Raw genomic sequence first — 17259 nt, 5'->3', positions numbered from 1 at the left:
CAGCTTATAAAGCATTTTTGATGCTGAATGAGAAGTCATGTTGCAGTCCTTGGAAACTGCAGTGCTTTGAGACAGTTCAAACAGTCCATTCTAATACCTGCAGGCAAACCTGCTCGTATTTTAATTCTTGCTTCTTTTAATTGCTGCTGAAACAACTGAGTCGTTCCTTGACTTCTCATACACAAAGATCATGTTACAGCAGGAAGTCTCCCTGCTTATTGTTTCCCTCTCATCTGTTTTCCTGTCTTTTCAAAGGTGGTGGGAGAAAGCCTCTGCTTCTTTCCTCCTTGGCTTTGTTTTCTTTAGCTGCCTTTGGTCTCTCAGATGATTGCTTCCTGATTCTTCTTAGATCTGCTGCTCCTGCCCCCACCTGTTGAGTGATCTTCATACATTCTTAAAAAACACCCCTCTGAGGTAGGGTTACTTTTATGGTTGGTATTGTTGGCTGCTTGATGATTTGGGATTAAGTCTTTGGTTATTTTTTTCTTCTTTTGGAATGCTGCTTATTAGAAAGGAATCAGAAACTCAAACACGTAGCTGGAGAGGTACATGAAAAAAGGGGAGACTTGGGGTAATTTTATTGGCCTTTTTAACCTCTTACTTCAGCCTGAAAAGTTCTGTATTTTATGGGCATTAAGTGATATTAAGCTGTTGTCTAGTAAAAAAATAATTGAAGAGATTCTTGCAAAAGAATTATGGTGGGGGGGAGAAATAAGGATTTAAGTCTATTGAAGTAAGAAGAATTTGGATGGTCTGAACTCAGAGGCCTGATATGCAAGAAGGGTTTAACTCCTCAGTTCTTGTCCAAAGGGAACAGTCCACCTCAGGAAAGCATTTTTGAAATGCATACAGCTGCAGTGTCAGGATGAAGAATTTCTCTTGTCTGAAACTAATAATTAGTTATCACCTAATGCTGACTTGCATCAGAACTATGTCTGGATAAGTTTGCTGGATTTATGACCTTTTGTGTTTTGATTTTTTTTAAATAAGAGTTGAGATTGTATTTCCTATAATTTCTGTCAGTTATTGAAGTAATTAATGTTAGATAGCATTAGTTTTTCCTGAAACACTGTGTTTAAAAAGTGGGAAATACAGCCTGTTGTACCTTGACAAAGTAAAATCTCTGTGCATGTTTGATTCCAAAGCAGGTCATTAAACATTTTCTTTAAAAAGTCTATATTAATTTGTAAACAGTGTTACAGTATTAAACTTAATCCAAAGGAAAAAAATTGGAGGGAAAATTTAGTATTTTTATATTAAAACAAGCTAGGAAAATTTAAAGGGTGATGAAGAGAAACTGCTGAAAGTTTTTGTAAACTACTATTTAGGAAAGAGATGACCTATAAAACACCTTCTGAAAAGAAAGCACTAATTCTAATTCCATTTTAGACAGAGGCCAGGATTTATTGAGCACAGGCATTTTGGTTGCAGTTGAAAAATAAAGAAATGTCTTCAGTTACTCAGTTACGTTGGTCTGGACTTTGACAAAATCAAGTGATTTGTGCAGACCAAAAGGCTTAGCAAAAAAAATATTCCCAAGTGTCAAGTGTTCAGCTGAGATTAGTTTAGTCAGTGTTTGTCCTAGTGTTAATTCAGTATGACCTGTGTTGTTTTGGGCTGATAAAGACTAAGCTTACTTTGTAAAGCAGAGGAATTGGGAATTTAAGTGGGATGCACTTTGAAGTTTTGTGGCTGTTTTTTTCTTTTCATTTTAGGAGTTAGTCACAAATATTGCTGGTACTATACTTGCCCCTTCACATGCGAAGGGATAATTTCCATAGAGTGTTAATAACGATAAAAATTAAGCTGATCAGGCAGAACTTGTTTATCTTTATATAAATTGCACTAAATAAATATTTTGTTCCATATATTCTTGAAAGTACAGAAGTAATGTGATCGAGTAATAGGGCTTCCCAATGTTCACAGGACTAAACTGATTATAGAAACAGTTACTACAAAAAATACTCTAAGGTTTCATATTGATCTTTTGGAATTGTGTGGAAAATTTTGTTCTCTTTGCTGATAACTCCTCATACATGTGTGCTGTATATTTATTACCACATGGTGAAAACAACTTGCTCTTAAATATGTTTACTATTTTACTGTTCTGGTTTTTTTTTAATGGCAGTGAAGATGGCTACTTAAAATGCTTTTTTTCCTCCCTTGTGATCAGCTACTTTATAAATGGAAATTAGGAAAAACACTAATTAGGATAAAATCTAGTAAGACATATTTTTAGTTTAATTATATCTGCTAGAGATAGTCCAGGTTTATGCCAAGTACTGACTCTGGCTCATTTAATTTTGTTATTTCATTTATATTGTCATAGTGTGCTGGTGACTGTAGTAGAGCAAAATGGGGAAACATTGCCCTTGAGAAAATCATATGAGGAAATTTATGAAATTTTGTTAGTTTTGGTTTTTGTTTTTGCTTTGTTCTTTCCCCCTCTGGAGCACTGATCTAATTGTGTGCAGAACTTCAGTGAAATAAAATCACCTAAGCTTGGGCAAGTCTTAGGCTCCAGTCCTGTCATCTGATCTCTGTGAGCTGCCTGTGTCTCCCATGTCCTGTGTCATTTACTTCAGGGAACAGGGCTTCACTCAGGTGTGAAAAGCTCAGCTTGCAAAGCTGCACCCTCAATTAAGATGTGACAGGAGCAGGAGCAGTATTGTACCAAACAGAACCAAGGAAGAGAAACCCAGTGTCCTGACAACAGAATTATGTGGGTTTGAGATTAATTTTACCCTCTGAGGCATTCACAGCTGTTTTATTATATCCCAAGAAAGTGAGTGGTGTTTCTCAGAAAACTTTCATCTTTTTGATACTGCTTGAGTTTCTAATAACAAAATACAGAATAACAATGAAAGACTTTAATATGACTTCCTTCTCTCTGAGAAGGGATTGTTTTGAGTTACCAGCAATGTGAGCTTCAGCTCACAGCAAAATTATACAGGAAACCACAGGCTGTTTTAATGTAATTATGTAAGTGGGGTGCAAGTAAGGGCAGGATTTTTGTTTTGCTTTGGGTTTTCTTTTGGGTTTTTTAAATAATAGATTTCAACCAAAAAGTGTCTACCTTCACCTCTCTTGAAAATGCATAGGGCCTAGTTCTTAAAAGCTGGAAAGATGGTAATGTTTGTATTTGTAGAAAGATGAAGATATATCCTCTGTTGTCATCCTAATTTTAAAAAACCTGCTGTTTTAAGAAATAAAATATGGAAATATCTTATATCTAATTGCTAATGCTAATTTCATAATTCTTCACCTACAAAGAAAATCTTTGGGAGAAGCCAATTTGCCATTAATGTACTACTGTTATATTTTAAATACTGCAGCTGCAAATACTAAATTGAGTTTCTGAAGAGTCTCTGAATGTTTGAGCATAGAGCCATATTTTGTAGCAGGAGCACAGATGTATATAAAAGATATTTTGTAAGTAAAAAAATACTATAAAATATTCTTTTAATTCTGAATTTTATTAATTTGAAAAGGGGAAAAAAAGGGCCAAAAATATAGCTTTCAAGCTTTTCATGTTATTTTAGCTCTTTTTTTTTCCCCTTACCAACAGCTGTCACTTCTTATGAAGACCTTGGCCTGTTTGCATTTGGATCAGCTGGAAGGGTGAGTATTCTTTTTCACCTCTGTTTTTCTTCTTGGTCTCATGCATCCGATATGCAACTGTTCTTTGCACAGGAAAGAGACATAAATGAAATAAGTAGTGTATTACTGATGCTTGTAGTGTGCTGAAAAATCCATCACATCCTGGAGCTTTTCACTTGGTTTCAATTCATGTGCCTACTCTGTGGAAGCTCAACTTTAGTTAAATTTATATTCCCTAAATGCAGGATTTTGTGCTGCTTTCCAGTCAGTATTCACTTTTAGTTGTCTGTACAAATCTGCTCACTGGCATTGTTGTCAGATTGGCTCAGGGTTCAGATTTGATGGAGTCCTACTTCTGTTGTAAAAGTGTTAAGAGACAGGTAAGTGTTGGATTTGCTGTTGGTGTTTCAGCATTTAATAGGGATCTAAGATAAGGGATGGCTTTTCTTGTCATTTCCACAACAGGAATAACTAAGAGTACATATAATGAATGTTGTTTCCTTTTGTTTAATAAGCTCGTCACATGACTGTTTCTTACTTGTTTTATTTCATGATTAAAAAAAACCCCACAAAATCTCAAAAAACCAAACCAACAAACAGAAGCAAACAAAACCACCATCAAACTTAACCATTTGTGATATAAGGGTAATCAAAATATTAGCTATTATTTTTTTTGGTAGTGTGTTCTGAATCTTTTTCCTAATAGTGATGTTATGCAGTAACAGTGGGTGCACATAAATACTGCATGTGAATACAGCACATTTAATGTTATGAATTCTATGCTCTACGTTCCAGTTACACCTTACTGAAAATGAGTTTTTACTGCACACAAATATGATTTTAATGTTTTACTGAAAGAATGCAATTTTTTAAAAATTAGTTTGGCTTAACAGGCTAGAGGCTGCTTTCTTATATCTAAATGTCAGTGAGAATTAAACCTGAGCGATCAGGTGTTTGTAAGGCTTCCATTAGCATTAATAAGCAGATGAGTATAGTCCGAGGATCAATATTTATTGATCAAATCAAGAAGTGATCAACCTCAAGAGATAATAAACCTTGACAATAGCAGGGTATAAGACAGTTATTTTTTTACAGGAGCTATTCTGTACACTTTAGCCATGAGCTATAACTATGCTATAACATATCACAATTATGACTTGAAAAAGTCATAGAAATGTAGAGCTTAAGAAGAAACTAAAACGTGACTTACTCTGCCCTGAAGCAGGGCTGAACATGCATAAACCATTCTTGGCAGATGCTTGTCTAATCTGTTATTTAAAAGCTTATGTGAAGGAGATTTAACAGCTTCACATCATAGTCAACATCTGTATTTTTTGTTTTTAATTCTTCTTAATATACTGTTTCATAATTTGCAGTTTAAGTAATCCATGCTCAAAAATATCTGACCTTTTCAGCGTGCATGGAGAGCGCTGGAATATATCTATGGTGGGAAGCTGTTCCTTTGATAAAATAATCAAAAGTTCACCAAGCTTTCCTGGTGAACTGATGTTTTCTGGAACAGTTGTCTTTGTTGCTTGAAGCATCTTTGATATTGATACACTTTTCTTAAAACTTGCCTGCAAGACAGGCTTTGCTGCTTCCAATTGTGTTATCTCAGACTGTTTTCTCTTTGCAATCCAGTAACTCTTAAGTCATGTATTTGAGGTTTCCTTCTTGAATGCCTTGATTTTAACTGATCTTGTTGATTTTGAGGCTTTTCTACTTCACCACACCAATCTGAATCCCCATCTGTCCCTGAATACTTCTCACTACAGTCAGGCACAGATGACTTTTTTTTTGGTTTGTTTTTTTTTTCTCTGCAGCAGTACTTACTTCTCCCTCATAGGGAATGATACTGCCAGGCCAGTGTAGAACCTTGCTTGAACTGGCAGCTTAGTGTGAGTAAACTATTGGTTAACTACTCTTGAAGTAGAGCAATTACTCAACCTGGTGATTTCCTTTCAAATGTATTTTTCTGAGATTTGTAAGAATGGAAATATTCTACTGTTGGAAGATTGCTGATTCTCCCTTTCCAAAGATGTGAACTATTTGTTTCCATCTCTGGCAAATTCCATGCTTTTTTTTTCCTTTCCTTGGTGAGTTTTGAACTGACTTTGAATTAACTTAAAATCTGAAATTACTTTTTTCCAAGTTGACTTGATGGCAGCACTCACTTAGGAAATGTCCTATATCAAGAAGAATAGTGGGTAGAAAGAAAACTGAAGCTGATGATCATGGTATTTTAGAACTAAACTCAAAAGAAAACATTGGAAAAGCTTTATAGCCACTTCTAGGTTGTTTTTTTTTCAGTTGGAAATTATTTTTTTTTTTTATTCAGACAAATATTTTAATAGCCTGTGATAATTTTTGCTTCCATATCAGTCCAGTATGAATAATCACAAGTGCTAAGGAAAAGTCTATCTGTGTTACAAGTTTAAAAATCTCTGTTGTCTGTGTTTTCAGAGATAAATGGTAATTTTCATTTGTATTCACCTGATATCAGTTAAAATTCACTTATGTTTTTGGTCATTTAAAAACCTTTTCTTCTGCACAGCAGCTTCACTGCATAATTACTCCTGCTTTATCTCAGAATAAAAATATGATATTTTCAGGAAGGATTTTTGTTTCCATGTTCATTTTAGATTGTACTGGTTTCCATGTGTTAAACTCCTCACTATGGAGAAGATTCCCTTCCTTTCAGAACTAGTTATCACTGCTACATCTGGTGTGTTTAAGATAATACACATGTGGTTTATGCCTGCTATAGACATATGATTTTAGTTATCCTTACCCTTTCTAAAGAAATAAATTTTTTTATAGGTCCTTGTTGCAACTACAATAATTATCCAGAATATTGGAGGTAAGAGACTTCATATGCTCAATATTAACTGTGTGACAGGCTTCAAAGCTCCAGGAGCACCAAAAGCAATAATTAAAGTGTTTTTAAGAAACTGATTGAAAGGACAGAAAATTTAAGGGAGAGGCTTTTGTGATGGTGCTAAGCAGAAGGGCTGTATTTGTGGGATAGATGGAGGAATTCTGGGGGTTGGATTCCCTGCCTGTTTCTGCATGCCAGGATGGGAGCACATCCATTAGAGCTGCACTGCTCATTGAAAGGGGCTCAGGAAGCAGCATCTCCTCTCTGCTGTTCTCGACATTTATATCTGGTAGCTGCATTTTGTCAGCTCATGTGTTTTGGGTTTCTCTGTTGGAACCTGCTTATGCATTTTAGTGATTTGTGCAGCAAGTGAATGTTTACTTAGCTATGATGTTTCATGTGTTCTGCATTAATGGGAGCTTTCTTTTTTTAGCTCAATATCTTGTTTTTTGGGGGGAGTTGTTTATCTTCCTGACTTAACATGATGTGGGCTGTCGACTTCCACTGTTCATATTTTGTCTTTCTTGCTACATGGCGTAATAAAATAACACTCCCTGTTCCTGTACTTGAACTTTTACTCAGGCATGCTCACATGCTTGATAGTCACTAAGTATTTAGAAATTATTTGTCTGAAAGTAGACAGAACAATTTGAAGTCTAATAGAACAATTTCAATTTTTCTCTTATTGTAAATGTTTTGGATGCTTTGTCGTAAATGAAGGGATTATCTGAAAGCTCCCTGCTTTTTCCCTACCACCAGGCAGATACCCATGTTCACATACATCAACCAGAAGGAAATAGCATTCTGTTGCTGTTCTTCTTTCCTAAAAGATTGCCTGTCAAGTCTGGATAATTCAATGACTGCTGGTTTTTGTCACTGTGTAAACACCTAGAACTAGATAACTCTGCTTTCATGATAAACTTGGAATATTTTCTTATACTAAAAGTTCCAATATAATAAAGGCTGCCCAAATGAAATGGCTTTAAAAATCCAAGCATTAGTTTTAGGCAGGAGTGACCATAGCAATTCCAAGATTAAGGACTATTTATTCATACAGGTTTTAGAGGATGTTCTGTAGCAATGAACAAAGCTTTTCATTTCCTTTCCCATTTGAGCAGACCTCTAAATAAACAGTACAAGAGAAGGAGGGATACACAGAGCAGGTTCTGGAGATTCTGGGATCATGTACAGGACTCTTGTCAAAGGAAATATCACTCTCATTTCTTCCTTATCACAGTTCATAAATTCCTCTGTGCCATTCTTAATAAAATTCAGCTCAGTAACTCTAGAGCCCCAAACCAGTGCATGGAATCCAAGTGCCCCATGTCAGGAACCAGTTCTGAAGGTGACTGTACTGGCTGTGCAGGCTGACAGGCTCCTAAAAAAAAAAAAAAGATGCATGGAAAGAAAAGAATTTTTCTTGTCTTTCTGGTCCTTCTGCAGATTTTACATGTGAAAACTGTGAAGTGTAGTTTGATCCCATCCTGAATGGGATCCATGCTGGGATTTAGTGTAAAACCTGGGCTCTGCTGTTGTGTGTTCCCCTCTTTGTGTTTTCCTGTCTGGCTGAAGGAACCAGGAGCACTATGCCTGTTGGGCAAATATCCAGACTCTGTCAACATCTTTGCTTTCAGAAGAAGGCTAAAAATAAAATTGTTTTGTGTTACCTCTTCCATCATCAGACCTGGGTTGCATCATACGGTATCTTATTTCAGAAGTGATTAGAGAGCATGAGATAAAGAAAGATGGCTTGTGATTAAGCAACTTTATCAGGGTTATTGTCGCTATCTGCATCTAGTCTGGGCTTTTTTTAAAGTTTGCTCTGATCTCTTCTATAAATAGTTTTAAGTGCAGAAGTGACTTACATTAATTTGTGGTGGAGAGAACATTTTAGTAATAATTTTAATAGTTATACTTTCCAATTTGTCATCTTCATGTTTTTTTTAAAAGAAAGCTTAATGTGAAAATTTAAATTTGACATTCTAATTGCATACTTAGGGATTTGTGTAGAGAGGGGAATTGACTTTTTCTATTACCAGGATACCCAAGGAAAAACATAAACATTTTTATACAGATTCAGGAAAGCATTGATTGGTCAAATTAAGGTTAAAAAAAATTGATTTCAAGTACATTGTTTGGAATTTTAACATGCATCTCTAACATGAGTACTCAACTTTTCCTGCAGACTTCTAATTGCCCTTTGGGAGGCATTTAATTAATCCACATAACGAAAATCAAATACCAAAATCCATTAAAGTGCCAAGATTAACTAAGGATGCACCAGGACACTGAGTTAACTTTTCAATATCCAAGTGTAAATTAGAGTAATTTTAATACCATAACTCAAAAGACTCCGTAGGGTATGTAGGGCTTAAATTGACTGAACTTGGAGAACATTTGCCTTGCTTTCCTTGTAATGAGTAGGTTCTTCTTCTTGCAATATAGGTATTTGTCAATGAGGGAAAACAAAAGATTGAATGGGATGACCAGTGCTACTAATTTTTACATTCCATTTCTCAGTTTTTTGACCCATTCCAGCAGCCCTTTTATGTAAACAACCAGTGCTTAGTTTCACATGTACTGCCTTGTTCCTGAAAGGGCTGGTTGGTGTGTGTGGGTGCAAAGAGCACATGGAAAAGGGAATTGCCAAACTGCACTTCCCAGGCTGTTCAGCTTTGTTCATCTGCTCCTCCCAACCCTTTCCTGGCACACACATCTTTCTCTGGAGGGATCTTCCCAATGTCCATTTCTCACCTGCTGTAAAGAAGAGGATCTTGAAGGGTCCCAGATTGTGTCAGGTGCCCTCAAAGAAGGGAGAGAGCCCTTGAGGAATTGCAGGCCGGGAGATACACAAGGAGAGAGGGAGGCTGCTGCTGGAAATGCTGAGCTCCGTGGCTCTGCTGGCTCTTCATGCCATCCTTCCCAGGAGCAGCTGGAGTTGGATGGATTCCCTGCTATTGTTTAATGGTGTTGTGCTTCTAGGAAGTGATGGATGAGGCACAGTGGGCCAAAGCCATGGCTGGGAATCACTCAGCCCTTCCCTCTCCCCTGCCAGGGAAGTTTTGTGAACTTCCTAGGTGCTTTCTGAAGCAGGGGAAGAAGTAGGACAGCAATTTCTCCTTCTATAATTGTCCTTTCTGTGGATGTGACTGAAAAGGAGGACAGTCCACAGCTGTGTAGCCAAGAGAAAATCTTTAGGACTCCTAAAGCACGTGTAATAAAGTTAGAGAAGGGCTGGTGGAAAAATGGAGACAAACACAATAAAGTATTGCACAAGAGCAGCTCTCAGCCCATTGCCAACACTTAACAAGTCCCAGCGCTGAGGTCTAGCAGGAAGCATGCGGAGTTTTCCAGCGTGCTTCCCAGGGCTGGGGCTGCCATCAGCTGAAGGTCACTGCTGGCTGAGATATGGCTGGGTCCAGAGGGCCTGGTGGCTGTGCTGCACACAAACATCAGTCCTGAGTGCTGAGAACAGGAGTTTAATCATTTAAAATTTATTAGCAGTGGGATTAAGTGCTGCAGTAGAACCTGCAGTACCACCACGTAGCTTAGGTGGTCTCTGTGAGGATTTTTGCAATATATTTTTTTTCAGTTTCTTCAGATAACCTGCCTTGGCTTGTACCCAGGTTGCCATTGCAGTCATTCTTTGGAACTAAACTTTCCTGACAGCTGTCTTAATTTTACAAATAATTATTTGTTTTCTCATATAAATATGGTTTAATTCAGTGTGATTTCTATAACTGGTGCTTTTTGATTTTTTTGTTTCCATAGTCTGGAGATAATGTGTCCTCAAAGGTACACACTTTTCTCCTTTGTAGGAATCAGTAACGAGGAAAAAAGCTCGTTCAGTATCCCTGGAGCGATTTTTATCCTCAGCACTGCCGGAATGCTGCAGGCAGTGACTGGGAGCAACAGGATTTATACCAATGGGTGATGCTGCTCTGTAGATTTTATGGCCTGTTAATACAGTCAGGGTGACAGACTGTACACAATACACAGAGACCCTGCTGTGAGTGTAAGACACCCTAAATATGTATTTACAATCGCATGGTTTGTATTTTTCAAGCATCCCGGAATCAATCGAGAGGCGTAGCCGCTGTGTGAAGCAGATATTTTAAAGAAGCAGCACCACCCTCTGCTGGCCTGGGCTGCCTTCCCGGGAGAGCCACCAGCAGCCCGACATCTCAGGAACCTCCAGCTTCTCCTGCTGGGTTCCACATCCCCTCCCCTTTGTTTTTCTGAGGTAAAAAGTGAAATATTTTTACCTCCCCCCCATGTAAATATATATATATATATATTTATATATATATATATGTGTGTGCTTTCTGTGAGTGCCTGCCTAGAGGTGGTGTGCAGAGACTAAAAACCCACTTTTGTTAAACTAATTGGGCATTTTTTAATTGCAAATTATTTTCCTTTGTGTTTTTCTTTATTTTTCCTCCCTCTTCCCAAGTTCATCTGTTCTGCAGTTTAGTTCTAAACGTGTTTGCAAAACTTGTTTCAAACTTAAATAAAGCAAATGTTTTTTCAGACTGAGGGGGCAGATGGGAATAACCTTTGTGTAATCAGTGAGAAATATACTCCAGAAACTTTGAAAATGAATGAATGGTGCAAATCACGGAGGAATAAAATAAAATGCAGCTTCTTACATGCTGAGACCTGCATCCTTAATACCTTAAGAAATTACTGTGGTTCCTTTAAGTATGGGAAATCTAATTCTGTTTTCAAACAAACATGAATGTTTGTTTTCACAGTGTGGTTTACTTTTGACCTGAAAGCCTAATTATCCTGACTGATTCAAAGTGAGGATTTCCAGTGCAGAGCTGCCTTAATTAAGGGCAGGTTTGTCAGCTCCTGTACTAATTTAACAATTGATGACCCATGTTCCTGTGTTTTCCTATTGCAGTGAACGGTTCTTGGGAAGTTTTATATTGTAAAGAATATTAAGCTTGCTTTAAGTAATAGGAAAAAAAAAAAAAAAAGAAATACCAGCCTGCAGCTGTACTACAGAATGGAATATGTGATGAGCTGTGTAGGAAACTTTTCTATTCTTTTAGCATAAATGTACACTTATACCTAATGAATTTTTACCAAAATAAATCTGTGTGTTCCGTGTACAATAAGAAGGATTTTTAATTTATTTTTTAAGCTTGCCATAGGTAAGTTCCAGACTAATTCAAGTAAAAGCTAAAGCTAGAAGGAAAAGGAAGCAGGGGAGCAGAAATTCATCAGGGTGGGTCTCCATAGTAGGAAGACAAAGAAATTGACAGCCTGTTTCAGTTCTTAGAATTTTTCCATATGAACAAGGATTACATCTTCTGTCACACACTCCATTCTACATCTGTATTTAAAACCAAATAAATTATCCCAACATTCTTTTTTTAAGCTTCCACTAAGAGGAAATATTAAAACCAATACCTGCCCTCTCTTCTCCTGTGGGAAGTTTGGAGGGGAGCTTGTTTCCATCTTTGCACAGTGCTTAAAAAGGCAAGACATCTTTATAGGGCTCTAATATGATCATCTACAGTGGTAGATGAGGAAAAGCTAACCAGAAGAGTCAGTCCCTTCAATGAAATGATTTGAAGGGATTTATCACCATAAATTCTATGTTTACTTATAAGTTTTATTTTACATTCTCTGACATCCTTGCTGTGGACTTCAGCACTTGGTCTCTTTTTGGATAGGATAATAAGGAAAAGTTACACTTTTTTTCTGCTAACCAAACATCCACCCACCTATTTTAAGTTTGGGCTACCTCAGAAGAGGTGTTCTGGGGACTATTTAAACAACCTTTTCTCAGATAAGGGCACATGTGCTCATTGTTAAGCAATATTAGTAGCACAGCACAGACATTCTGAATAATGTATGCATGCTGTGTGTATTTATAGAGAGGCACAGCTCATGCTGGCACTGCAGGCTGTAGTAATGGAAGTGTAAAGCAATTGTTCTATTTCATATTTTAATAAAACTTTTTGTTTTTTCTGTCAAAGAGCTAATACCAAGTTTTCAGATGATGGCAAAGTGATAGGTATTTTAAGAGCAATATTTCTTACTGCGTTCAACACAGTGTAAGTCTACAGAATAATAAGCAAATAATTAAGATTTCTGCTGAGTTCTGGTGTGTAAAGGCCTGTTGAGAAGTTCAGAACTGTTCCCCATCAAGTAGCTCTTCATGCATACTGAAAATTACCTAAAACTAGCATAATAAATGCAAATTCAGAGCCTGAAAATTAGGAAGTGACCATGTGAAGCAAGTAGTTCTAGTTCAGCCCTTGTGACATTCCCCCTATTGCTGCAGCCTCAGGCTAGGCCATTGCACACAGATTGTTCTGTAGGAAACCTGTGTCCCTCTGCTGGAACAGGAGTCAGTATTTCACAGTGGGGTAAATCAGAGCACAAGGGTGTGCTTTTTGTTGTGTTCGCTTGTGTCACAGCTCGGTCTCGTGGCTGTGTAATCTCTTCCTTCCGTTGCACATTAAGGCTGCCAAGGAGAGCTGAGGTTTGATTTGTACAGCACACCCTGACGTGGCTTTGGGGTGTCAGGGAACTGAGGTACACATTGGTATTTGGAGCAAAGGGTATGTGACATTTTGTCTGTCACATTCCATGCTCTCGATTCCTCACGTAGAAAAAGACTGTCACATTGTTCTAGTTTTCCTTGTTTTAGTTTCATCTTTAAAAAAACAAACAAACCAACCATGTTCTGTGCTCACTTTGTAGTGTGTTGCAGTTACACTGTGGTTCGTGTCTTCATGCCAAGTAAAGCTACAAGGAGTTGTTTCTCCTGAGGAGAATTAAAATTGTTTGCAAAAGAACTAAATGCAGAATTTGGCTTTTTAAACTGTGTTAAGTATGGGCATCCTGCTCAGATGCATGCAAAATATTCAGGTCTTGTTTAAGCATATTTAAGCATGTTTTAAGATATAAATAAAATTATTTAATATTCATTATTCATCTTGTAGTACAAACAAGAGAATATAAAATATTCTAGTATGTGAGATTGTTTCCCATATGCCCAGAGAGAGGAAGAAAGATGCATACAAATGTTCAGCATGCACCAGTTTCTCAGTACAGGACTGGCTCCCTCCTTAGGAGTGGAATTCAGTGAAATAGGACTCCTCAAAAACAAAGAGTGAGCAACAAAGGATAAGCGATCAAGTGATTAGCCAGAGGCTAATAGGAATGCAAGGGCAGAGTGACAGATTGCATATTGGAGGAAATCTGATCTGGAAATTAATTTGAAGGTTTCTGCAGTGGAGACTGCAAAAAAGCTAGTTTGAAATCTTTCTGAAGGACATAAGTATATGAAAATTCTGACCTGCTTGTGTATAAAGTATCATACAGGAGAGAAGGCTAATGGATAAATAAGGTTGAATTGCAATTTAGAGGAATTTTCCTTTCCCTTCTCCCCCACTTAGTTTTTTTTAAAAATTAGAATGAAATATGCAGCTGCCTGCAACTTAGCATGAAAAATTGGGTTAATTTACTTACAGATTCTAGTGACTTAGAAATACTCATGCTGTAATTTTCTCTGGTTGAACCTACATTCTGTTGGAGGAGAGTAAATCAGGACAGCAGATAAATACCTCAGCACACATAATCAACAGCTACATGTCACTAAATATACATAAATATTTGAAAAAAACCAGAGGTTTTAATTATGAAGAAGTGAATATTATTATTATTTAGTGACTTACCAAATGGTTTTAATTTAACCTTGTGGTAGGTAGATGTCAGTTTGTATTAATAAAATTCTCCTTCTTTATAGGGACCACCTTACCCTTTCTTCAAAATTTAACAGTAACTTCTGTAGTACAGCAGTGTCTGAGTCCACATGTCTTTTCTTTTAAGATTCAAAAAAATTGTTTAATAATAAAACCCACACTAACTTATTTAAATATCAGCTTATGAAAGTTTACTGGTTTGCCTTTTCAAAATGTATGTTTTAATTTTAAAGCATGAATAAATAGACTGTGGTAAAATTCTAAAGAATTACTGAATACAGAACAGTAAAATCTGAGTAAAACAGATGAATTTTTGTCGGGGATTGAATATAATTAAGCTTTTACTGACACATTACTAAAATTACTTGCTGCTGCAGGATGGAAATTAGTTTCACATAGGCTTTGATGCTCATTGAAGCTGTTTGTAAAGTCTGATTTTTTGAGTAATTCTCTGCTGGTTACATAAAAAAACATGAACAGTATGTGAAGGTATCAGACTAGTATAAATTGGGATTTAAAAACCCTCTCATGCATTCGTTTGATCACAGTTTTTAGTGAAGGAGAAAAGTGATGCTGTGAAGGAGGTTTTGGATTGCTTTCTGCTGAATAAAATTTTAAAAAATTAATTCCAAGTCAATACTCCTGTAAGAGTAGCTAATAATTTCTGTTCTGCTTCACAGTTCCTGTACAGTTCTTCACTTGTAATTATTGTTGGGATCTTGGTGGTGATGGATTTATCATGAGAAGCAGGGATCTGTCACTGATAAACCTCTTAGCTCTGAGGACGAAACCTTGCAGTATATAAAAAAACCCCTAAAGTCATATACTTGTGTTTGAATTTCTGTCTTATATTTATTTAGTACAACAGCAATTGAACAACTATCAAAACAGAGTATTTTAAAACTCTAGTGTATTGAGAGAAACAAATATTATTTACTGTCATTGTGAATAATGTCTCATAAAGAGGAAGGAGGAGTGCTGCAGCCTTATAGTCCATCTCTGGCCTGTAGGTCTATATTCCCAGGTAGAAGGGCAGACCTGTATATTATATTATTTTGCCTTTTTGTCCTTTGGATTATGTTTTCCTTGTTTCAAGACTCACATTGTAAGAGTCTCTTTGGAGGCATTAGCTGACATCAGTGCAATACTTGCAGCTATTTTTAAAGGAAGTATATGAGAAAATAAATTCTGGTTCTGGTGCCGCGGTGTCTCACGCGGAGCTGAGATGTTCCAGGCGTAACCCTGCTGGTCCAGCCGTGCTGGCTGAGATGCTGCTGTTCCTCTGCTAAATCTGTCCTGCTTCTGTTTGCAGCTATGTCATCTTATCTGTTAATTGTGAAGTCTGAACTTCCTGGGGCTGTTGCGGGGCTTTTGAGCGGAGCCGAGAGTGGGTAAGGAAAATTGCTTGTGTGTTCTGTGTTCGTTGTGAAGAAAAAAGGGGCTCAGCACTGCTGAAAGAGATGGCTACTGACACTTCTCTGATCTTACATGTGCAAATAAATAGTCATTTACATGAGTTGTTGGAATATGAAATGTATTTGGCGAGTCTTTTGCAGCACACACGCACTAAGCATGATTCTTTCCTCATGGCAATTTCCCGTCCTATGACCTTAAAGTCAGTGGCAAAACTCCATCTACAGGAGTTCTTCCTTCTGTAATATTTTAAAAGGGGGAGCAGGAAGGTACTGGGAGGGAGAGGAGAAGAAACATTTCCACTGCTGTCATGTTTGCACTTCACATAATTCAAAATCACAGTACAAAAAATGGCAGGCATTTATATTGAAATATTTTGTTGTCTTGCTCTAGTAATTGGACTTGTCTTGGGAAAAATGCCAGGTTTCCAGACTTGGTTTATAATTCCTAAAGTTGGCTCCCAGTAAAGAAGTTATTTTTTGCAGTTGAGCTGTAAAGCTGTTTGTAAGGAGTGTGTCCCTCACATTTCCATCAGAACTGTCACAAGAAATCTGAGGCAAACACTGCAGCTTCAGCACTGAAATATCTTGTTTGAGTTGTTCCAGTGTTGCTGTCATTCATAACAGTGTATCTTGGAGTGCATTACTGTTTTTCCAAACTGCTATTTTCAGATGTTTTGAGCTGAAAACTTGCTCTGGATTGAAATGTGGTGAAATTGTCTCAAGGCTGTGTGATGCTTGTATTATTCCTGGATGTGGTGGGTGAATTTTAAGTAGGAAATCAGTTTTTTAAAGGGTACTTTAGTTGATTTTCCATTTTATCACTTACAACTTCTGGATTTTATAATGAGTTTGAAAAGTTAATTGTGGCTGTAATCTTGCTTTCTGTCTTTCTGCCCTCCTGGCCTTCACAGTTTTAGTAGGGTTTTTTGTCAGTTTTCTCTTTTTTCCTAAACTATTACATTTTATGTATATATGTTATTTTTACTCTGCTAATGCATCTCTTCCAGCTGTGGTAGTCACCAGCCTTTCATTTGGGTGCTGTAACCTTCTCCTTCAAGCTCATACTTCAACCTCACTCTCCATACACAGTGGTGATGAGCTGCTGCTGTATCTGCTGCATGTGTTCCAATCTGTCCAACCCCAAATTCAGCATCTAACATCTCTTACAACTGGTTTTAATTTTATGTCAGTTCTCTTTATGCAAAGTGACTTTTCTTTCAGCAAAGATACACTTTGAAACAAACAGCTTAAGAAAACTCCTTGTAGGTAGAACCTGGAGGTACCCTGTGCTGCTCAAAGGGTTGTTCTGTCTGAAAAAGGCACTGTGAAAACTTCTTCATTAAGGTGCCTGTGGGATAATGCTCCCAACAGCTTTGTCTGTCTGGGTCCTACCTTGGATCTGATGTGAGCTCTCAGACAGGTTACAGTGTTGAATTGCTTATTACAAATCACCTGAGCTGTTGTAATCCTCAGTCATCTGTCAGCTCTGCCAACACCCACACTTCTTCCTTAGCTGAAATTACAGTTGGAGATGGGAATGAAGTTCAGCTTGGCATTTAGAAAGAGCTGAGATTAGGAATCCTAACCACAGCTCCAGTACTTAGGTGATTGGCAGCCTGGTCTCATCCAATTTCTGCCTCTG

General features: G+C 37.3%; 1 protein-coding gene across 3 annotated transcripts in view; it reads left to right on the top strand.

Annotated features, from left to right (window-relative positions):
- The window catches only part of SLC38A6 (solute carrier family 38 member 6), a 37818-nt gene that overhangs the window by 2055 nt on the left and 18504 nt on the right, over positions 1-17259 (top strand). For all 3 annotated transcript variants that reach the window (XM_088057571.1, XM_005520369.3, XM_088057572.1), the window contains exons 4-6: positions 3569-3621; positions 6421-6460; positions 15515-15593. In XM_088057571.1, coding sequence (XP_087913697.1) covers positions 3569-3621; positions 6421-6460; positions 15515-15593 — 172 coding nt within the window. The remainder of the gene's footprint in view (positions 1-3568; positions 3622-6420; positions 6461-15514; positions 15594-17259) is intronic.

Source organism: Pseudopodoces humilis, chromosome 7 (assembly GCF_049639895.1).
Source record: "Pseudopodoces humilis isolate 2021_Gansu_Grassland_sample_001 chromosome 7, ASM4963989v1, whole genome shotgun sequence".
Classification (NCBI taxonomy): Eukaryota; Metazoa; Chordata; class Aves; order Passeriformes; family Paridae; genus Pseudopodoces; species Pseudopodoces humilis.
This window is presented reverse-complemented; position numbering and strand designations above follow the sequence as displayed.